At 43.2% G+C, this 9,020-nt stretch overlaps 1 protein-coding gene across 1 annotated transcript; it reads left to right on the top strand.

Annotated features, from left to right (window-relative positions):
• The first annotated feature begins 7,488 nt into the window (after positions 1 to 7,488).
• Positions 7,489 to 8,265, top strand: LOC128729193 (uncharacterized). The gene is made up of 2 exons (XM_053822849.1): positions 7,489 to 7,786; positions 7,875 to 8,265. The coding sequence occupies exons 1-2, from the start codon at positions 7,517 to 7,519 to the stop codon at positions 8,067 to 8,069; spliced, it is 465 nt and encodes a 154-aa protein (XP_053678824.1). The 5' UTR covers positions 7,489 to 7,516; the 3' UTR covers positions 8,070 to 8,265.
• Positions 8,266 to 9,020: the final 755 nt, after the last annotated feature.

Genomic DNA, 9,020 nt, shown 5'->3' with positions numbered 1-9,020 from the left:
ACCAATCCGCCCTCGAGCAGCCGTATCACGCTCCATCACGCGGCATAACCTCATTAATAACCGCGGTAGGAAGCCGTAGCAAAATAAAACAGAGAAAAGCTTCAGGTCGCCGCACTTCCCGCTCCTTCGCCCAGGCCACGGTGCAGCATTTCATGCTCCACCCCCGCCGCTTTAGTCGGCGAACCCCACCGGGCCGAATATTTCCCTATACACATATTTTGAAACGGCACAAATTGATTTTTAATGTACCCTGTCATCAATGTCGAGTGGGCTGACGGGCGTGCATATGTATAGGTGTATTTATATAGATACAAATATAAAGATATATATGTATGGACATTTATATATTTATAGTATTTTATATATTCTTTCCACCCGAGCTGTTCCCGGTTCGCAGTCCACCCTCAACCCAGTTCCTGGACGTTCACAACCTGGAAGAGTCCCGAACCTCGTCGTCCTCTATCATCAGAAGGTGCAGGCTGCTCTGAACCTGCCAACATGTCGCCGTCACACGGGCGGCAATATTTAATGCGAATATCGAGAGCGAAGATCAAACCACCCGAAACAAACCGGGCAGAGCCCCCAAAATCATAAACCTTCTCATCCCTGCGACGGGGCAAAAAAAGACGCATTTAGACGGCACCCGAAATGAAGGGCTCACCAGAGAAGGGGAGGTTGAAATATTTATCAGTAGTCAATATATATGCTGATACACAGGCAGCGTAGTGTCCTCTGCTTGGGCAGACGTTTGAGCTCGTTCAGTTTGTTGGAAGGTAAAAAAGGAAACAAGAAAAAAAATGGACACACACTCACGGAAAGCCGGAAAGCTTCTGCTTGTCGCATCCCTGCACTAAAGACGCTGTCACTTTTTCGGGGTCCTGGCACACCGATATGCTAATGCACCTGCCAATACGTGCCGAACGAGAGCGGCATGGTGTCGACCTGTTCGACACCTGTTCGAGATGGGTAAGCTACCGGGAGCTTTGGGTTCGCGCGAGAGATGAAAGCCAGACGGAGCTCTGGTGAGCTTTGCAGCAGATCAAACGCTGTTGTGGGGTCTGTGGATCGTCCGGCAACGCGTTGAGAGGGTTCGAATTTCGAGGAACCGGTAGTGTGAACAGATGTAACGGTCAATTTCACGCCATCTGATACGCATACAAAACGCTGCTGATGCTTTGGAAAGGGATATTCGTGCAGGAGGCAAGCTCTAAGGGACTTATCGAAATAGGGACGTTCGCAGTAAAAGGTACAATTTAGTGACGAAGAAATGGGCATTTTCTAAGAATACTTTAGATTGCCATTTTAGGGGATCTGTTTGGTACTTGCTTCGCGAGTTGTTCGATTTTTAAAAGCATGAAGAATACATCTAGCTGCTTGGAAAAAGTTCAACTGTTGCTCGAGCTAACGATAAGTACACATCACCTTATCAGTAGTACAGAGGGCATTTCAATGTCATGAACTCCACAAACCTATCCATCGAAGACTTCATCTAGAATATCACGCTTTTCTTTCTTGTCTATTCCAAACATAGTCCTTAAACAGCTTTATACTTCAACATCCCTTCCTGCTCACGATAGACGTCAGTTCTTCACCCTAAAAGACCACCTAAACCGGAAAAGCACACTCGCGTTGGTCCGTATCAACACGCGACCGCCCAGCAGCTGTTCGATTCGCGCTCGAAAGCCCCTACTACTTAACACCCTTTACGTGCAAGGCGTGCTATCGTCGAATCTAGCACCCCCGAAGGTGTGTACCGATAATGCTAATTGCTAGTGGCACGGTTCGCTGGCTAGGTTTCCGGAGTTCCCCAGTCAGTCCCTTGTATTTAGGGCGCTCAGGCAAACCAAACTAAACTTCACGTGGTGGGCATAATTCCCCGATTCGGCTTCTCGGAGCAATCTCGCAGCTCACGGTCCGGCCAACTGTCTCCTAAGACACCGAGGTGCCGACCTGAAGATCACGTGTAGCTCGCTTGGCCTGGTGCCGAGGCTCACCTGCAGTAGAGCGCCCAACACCGTTACGTCCACACGCCGGACTGCCGGCTTCTTTTCTCTCCACCTTCGATGGGGTTATTTATTTACGCCTGCCGCCCAGTCACTCTGGCAACACCAACGGCGGGCTGGTGCTTGATTTTCCGAGCGTCATCATCCCGCTACTTAACGCCCGGGTGCTATAATACATTTTAATTAGCACTCGAAAATTATAGAGTTCTATTTTCTATTCCTTGCACCCGGGCGGTGCGCTCAATTTGCTCGGTTCCTCTTCAATTAAGCCGGATAAGCTTTCATTAGCCATGCTCCGTGAAATCACTCAACGCCGCCACCGGGACCCCGTGGCGGTATTAATTCCAGCCGCGCGCCGGGTTGCGCCGTTTCCCGATCGAAAGGGCCATGCCAGCGGATGCTGATGTGCTAGGGCAGGGTCTACCGGTTCGAGGCGGTTCCTGAGCTAAGACGCCTTACACGCCACGGCGGGTCTTGTCGTGCGGAAAATCTCGACCTCAGCCCCACATACATACACACAATCGGGGCAACCGTGACTCGCAACAATACGTCCAGCGAGCGTCTAGGTCGATTGTGGTCGCTACAGTGTGTGCTAGAAAAGCAACCGAAGGGCGGCACTTACCAACAAAACCGATTTATAAGCATTATTTAAAGGGCAAAAATCGATCCGGAATTTGTGATTATACTTAGTACTTCCTCGTGCTTAAAATCAGTGAACGTAAATACAAACTAAACTCATCTTCCCAGATCAAATGTGCTACATTCATCTGTTGCTGTACACACTGTAACGCTGATTCAACTGCTCGTGTTCTCGCGACGGCCCAATCGGCAGGGGGTGCGAGAACTCTAAGCTCCCAAATTAAGATAACGGCGTGCTAACGCTCATACTCCGGGAGTACAATTGACAAAGCCATACAGCTAAATTTCCCACCCGTCTATCCGCCGAGCAGCAGAAAGAAACGCTATAGATGCTGGAAGAGATGCGAAATGGGTCGTGGTGCTGTAAAAAAACCTTTTTTTTTTCAACCTTTTTTCACCATCTAATACCCGTTCCATTTATTGAGATGCAAATGTTAGGGAAATTCCGCTCATCGAATGGAAAATTTTATCGAAAGGCATGGGCTAGCTTTTGTGAGCTTTTCGTTCCACTGCTTTATTCAAGTAGGATTTTGAGAGTTTGGTAATAGTATTAAAAACCCATGTAAGGAAAAGCAATCATTGGGATGGTGAGTTAAATTCATGCCTATAACTTTTTGTACTACCGGCAAAAAAGTAAGTAACAACGGCAACCAATCAGAGCTTTTTGTAACCTAAACTTTCGGTTAACTTTTTATTCGCACATCCTATTACAGACGAATTTATCAGGGGTGAGCAATTCTTGGTTCTGTATTGAATTCGTTTGTTTCTTTGTTTCCGAAGACGTTCGATTTATCATTGAGGTTCAAAGACTAAATGTTATTGGTTGATTTTATTCCAAATATTCTTGAGAACAGTGTGAAAAATCGTCAAAAAATCTGCCAAAACCACAGAACGAAATGATTTCGCTCCATAAATAATAAACCAACACATTTGAATAATAATAGCCAATCGATTTCGTATCCCTGAACTCCCACCATGGAAACTGCACCTCGCATCGCCATTTCCCGGGCCCTCGTGGAAAAAAAGAAAAGCCCCAAAGGAGATTCTCCACGCCGAATGATTTACGGCACCAGGATCAGCTGTCAGTGAAAGCCGGCCGAAAGTTGGCGCGTCCGTTTGCGAGCGCGCTCCCGGCGGGAAAACTATTTCGTCGAATTAAACTCCCTATTGACTTGGGCTGAACTTTTGATTGGTACAACTTGATTTCCGGCTCTCGGACAGCTGCCAACACGTCCGCTGGCGGCGCGCGCGCTCGCGTGTACGTGTTACGCTATCTGATAAGCCAGTTTCTGTTGCGAGTGAAAGCGATAGAAAGAGAAGCGAAAAAAGAGAGGGAAAAAAAGTCGAACCCAGCTGCAGGTCACTGTTCCGTATCTCTTCTGTTGCTCTTTATATTTTATTTTTCTCGCCCGTACACCTCCACGAATCTCCGAGGTTTACTGCACAGCTCTCGGTAAAAGTTTCGCGTTTGTTAAAAAACTTTATCCTGATCCACCGGGCCTCCCTGGTGTGTCCTTTTTCCGTGCCGGTTGTCTGTTGTCTCGGGGAGATGCTTCCGACGTAAGCCGCCTGATGAGAGCGAGCTTATGGAGTTGCATCTTTTCCACCCGACGTGGAAGTACGCTTTCGCACATGTGATCAAGTTTCCATTCGCGTCGCTCTATTAGCAAAGGGTCGGGTTTTTTTTTTCTTTGTTTCGTCCTTTCCTTGCGAAGAGGTAAATCTTGTGGATGTCCTAAAACTGTCTCTAAAAGGACACACTTGGCTGGCTGGGAGAAGCTAGCACACGAACCCGAAGCTCTAGTAGTTTGAGGTCACTTGAAGACGTCCTACGTCCAGATAGGGAATGTCGCTTTTCCTTTGCTTTTCGTTCACTGACTACCCCGCTACTATAACTTTGCGCATCCAAAGCAAAACTTTTCACCTCGATAGCTAATGCAAGCTGCATTAACACTCATATGAAGAAAAAAATGTCAAAGAAAATGGCTTCTATTAGCCGGTGTAACTTTCATAATAGCAAAAGGTATGATTTGCACACACAAGTGCTCTAAGTGCTCGCTTCGAAGGTTTGTTTGAACGTGAGATATAGTACAGAGAAGTTTTGCATGTGAGACATAGTACACAGTCATTCTCAACGAAAGTTCTGTCTGATAAACGAATACTTTTCAGAGCATCAAAGGATACATGGGCCAACATTAGTTTAATGTTTTAATGTGCTATCAATTGATGTAACAACCCTGTTTGAGGTAAGTTGCTAATGTTACAGGAGTGCAGACAAAAAAAACACACTGTGACCGTTACTCATTGCACCAGTCAGTTGCACTTTTGCAACTGCAACGAATGCACCCGGTAGACTGCGCCTCACGGGGATAATGTTAATTTAATTCGAATATTTATGGCAGTCTTTCCGACGCTCGGCTGTCAAAAGCACACCACCGGCCGTACATTGTGTCAATCGGGCTGGGCCCTTTTTCCGTGGTAACGCCAAAAGGGTGGAGCAACCGGGTGCGTGCCCGTGATGGAAGATCCGGACCGTTTCTGGTGCGGACAGTAAAACTCCATCCAATACACTCGAGGAAAATGGGCGTACTGCACCTGCCGACACCGGGCGGTGGGCCGTAGCTTGGTGATTTATACCCTCTTTGGCCACACGAAAGGACCTGCTGATGGAAACCGCAGCCATGCTTGGGGTGGTGGAGCTGCGTAAGGGAGCTTTTCCGGAGTGAATGAACTGCTTCTTGCATTCTATGACGATCCGTGAATGCCTTTTTTTTCTCTTCCTAACATCCATCTCCTTCAGCGGGAGTCTATTGACATTATAATGTATTTAAGGACAAATTGAAGGCAAAATGCCAACATGCGATGCTTTAGGGTTGCCCAAGACAATCGTAAACACCACGTGTTATCATATCGTTGCGAAAAAAATACATCGACCAACACGAAGGATCCACATTACTATCACGGCTACGAATACTAATCTCCAATACGGTACTAACCCGTACTACTGTATTTACTATCACGGCTACTAATTTACAGTACGGTAAAAAACCCATACCATTATATAATATTAGTATAGAAGGCAGAATTCTGAGAAGAATAAATCAGAGTCGATCTAGAACTCGACAAGAAAGGACTTGTTTTTTTTTATCCAAAGAAAGAATGGATCATTTACTTTTGTTTCGAAATAGCATTATTGATTCTGTTCCTTTCGGAAACATTATTTATGACCGTTTTTGAATTTCAATCCAAAAGTTTAGGACATGAACTATTGCAAAGTAGCTGTTGTGTAAATAGAGCCTGCAGAGTTCTCACCACTGCAAGATTATTTCAATTTGAAACATACAACGCTTCCGATCGTTTTTTTTTAAATTATTTTTATAAGATACTTTGAGCCAGCGTGGCGTCATTCGCCTCTAGCTTCCGATAGTGTTGCCACGGTCGAACAATGGTATAGAACTAGATAAGTTATCTAGTTCGATAGTGGTAAGAAAATTAAAAAAATAGATGGCGCTAGAGTAGGAAAGCTGGAGCTCGGGTCGCCCAAGGTGCATGGAGTCGGAGGTAGTTGGTCCGATAATTAAAGACGATCAGTAAACGGGTAAACAGACGATCGGGTTAAGGATCAGTCGCAAAATAAAAGAGGTTTCGGAAAGACACTATTTTTGGGAGCTATCAAGATCTAAAATAAAAGTGGCAAGCTGCCAGAAAGTGTAAATTCGCTTCCAACATTTCTCATTTCGCAAGCTTACAGAGGAAATTTGCGAACAGATAGATTACCGAGTCGATAATGCCGATAATATATAACCCATAAATAAAACATAATTAGTTAATCATTTGACCAAAACCTACGCACAAATCACAGAAGGAAATTTATTAGAATATTACAGTGGTGTTATACACGGTTTTATAGCATCGTATAAATGAGTACCTACTCTATTCAATCGGAACTCATTTTTTTAAACCTGAAGTCCAAAGCTTGCTTTTGTACCAAAGAGTGCTTTTGAGTGCCGCTTTGTATTGCCGGATCAAACCATTGATCAAATTAAATGTGCATCGTTATCTTGCTAAATTCTTTTAATTAAATGGTAAAAACTAAATATATACTCTTCCCCCCGCCCTTCAACAGCCATTTAACATTTTTTGAAAGGACTATGAAAATAGGAGTGCTGTCATGTAAACGTCACCCATGGTTACATGTATAAACAAATCGGTTAGCTCAAAAGTGTCTTGTTTACATAGTACAGTTAAATACTGTCGAACAAATTTCATCGTTTATATAATTATTCCCCAACGGTACGGTTTATACTACAAAGAACTGCCCTTTTCATCATGGACTATTCATTGTCTTAAGACGGAGTTTTACACAGTTCATAGACCACGTGGGTTCCGGTAATCTTGAAGTGCCGAGATTTATCCATTCCATACACGTTTGAATACTGATAGGCATCTTCGAAACTACGTCTGGTTAAAATAAAAACGTAGAAACTTTATTACTCTAATCAATTTAACTATTGATTTTTAACTATTTGTTTCTGCAAGTCATATGATTTTATTTACTAGTTGAATAAAAGTAAACAAGACACCTTTGAGCTAACCTGTGTGGTTATACATGTCACCAATCCATAGGTTCAATTTACATTGAAACAAACTGCAACATTGCTTTGGTTATAGTTTGCTACCAGGTAATCTTGAATTTTAATAACATGAGTTAATCCTCCTTTTTTCTACGAGTGTGATTGATATGCAATTACGATTAGTTAATTCACCAATTCTCTTGTTTTAACCATTTCAGCTAGTTTCATTTTATACATTGAAATAACAAACGCACGCACCGTTTGGTATATCTACGTACAGAATTACATACGCTCATCACCATGAGCGTAAATTTGACTCCAAATGGCGTAGATGTTACCAAATATGGTTCCTTGCAGCATGATTTTCCATTCATTCATAAGAACGAATCTCTCATGAAAGCCTTTCAAAAAATTGAGCATTTGTGCCAGCGTATCTACGAACAGTATGACCTGTACCCAGTCCTTTCTTTGAAGCAACAAGTACAGCTCGATATTTTGTCGCTGTACGCCGTCAATTCGATGTTCTGGATGCACGAGAAATCCAAAAGATCGCCTCCGGAAACGATGATGGTAAGACTTTCGTCCTTCCTCTTGTAACTGAATATGCACAACAGTTTTGTTTGCCGTTTGTTTAAGCCTGATTCTCATTTTATTGTAGGCCATAAGGCATGATCTAACTCAGGTTCAGAATATCATGAAGCGATTCAAAATTATACAAGATAAAAATTTGCGACCTTGTCTCAACAAGGCAGCCGTAAAGCGGTTCCTCCGGGCTGCTCTGTACGACATACACAACAAAAAAGAGCACGAACACGGCGCCCCATTGATGAAGAAGAAACGTCGTGAAATGTAATACAACAATATCAGCATTGAGATGATCACGATTTGCTCCGGTTGTGCTGAAAAGGGAGTGAATGGCCATCATTAGAAGTAAAAATCATGTAATATAAAATTTGTATTATAACGGATTGCGAAGTCTACTAGCTTTGCGTGAAACGAGAGAAGTAAGAATGTTCATTAATTAAATAACCGCTCAGACGGCCAGATCTATCGCAAATCAGTGTTAAACCTTATTGTATTATGTAAGAAGGAATCAAACCATGTCCGTCCTAATCGTTTAACTGTTCCTAAGGCTAACCTGTTCGGTCGCTAGTTGTTTCGCGGCACCACGCATTACCTTTCCACTGACGGTCATGGGCAGTTGTTCGACAAAGATAACGCCTCCATGCAGGTGTTTGTGTACCGGCCGAATTTGTCCATCTGGTGTCCGGCGTAATGGTCAACCACGTGCTGTTCGGTGAGCAGATCCGGCCATCCATGCGGACAATCAGTGACGTAGCACGATCATTGTAGGGGCGATCGGAATTGGAATCCTCTCTTCTCTCATTCTCATCTGGTGATAACAATTATGAGAAATGCAATTGCAAGCATGAAGGCATCAATGTCAAGCTATTTAAGTTTTGTTACGATTTACTATACTCTAAAATTAATTGCTTAAATTTGTCGAGGCGGTTTTGGATGCAACCGGGGCTAATTCGATGATAGGAGCAAGCAAATGCTCTTTTAGAAGATTTGCTTCAAGGAATAATTTATGCTTATATCAAAAATTGTTTACGAATGACCATACGTATTTCATATTATTTAAAAAAAAACACTGGTTGTGAAAGTAAATAACCTCTACCAATAATTAAATTTGAACATTCGACATATTGTATTATAGTTGGTTTATGAAAGTCATTAATAATCATTTATCAATTATATTGCAGAATATTTTAATTCAAAATTGAATTTTCTACATGCTGTA

This window comes from Anopheles nili, chromosome X (assembly GCF_943737925.1).
Source record: "Anopheles nili chromosome X, idAnoNiliSN_F5_01, whole genome shotgun sequence".
NCBI classification, from domain to species: domain Eukaryota; kingdom Metazoa; phylum Arthropoda; class Insecta; order Diptera; family Culicidae; genus Anopheles; species Anopheles nili.
The sequence above is the reverse complement of the archived record's forward strand: the minus strand, read 5'-3'. Positions and strand labels throughout refer to the sequence as shown.

What these genes read in the sequence shown, in the direction of transcription:
- LOC128729193 (XM_053822849.1), top strand. Translation starts at nt 7,517, where the DNA reads ATGAGCGTAAATTTGACTCCAAATGGCGTAGATGTTACCAAATATGGT. An exon ending in CGCCTCCGGAAACGATGATG is followed by an intron (nt 7,787 to 7,874) that starts GTAAGACTTTCG and finishes ATTTTATTGTAG; the next exon opens with GCCATAAGGCATGATCTAAC.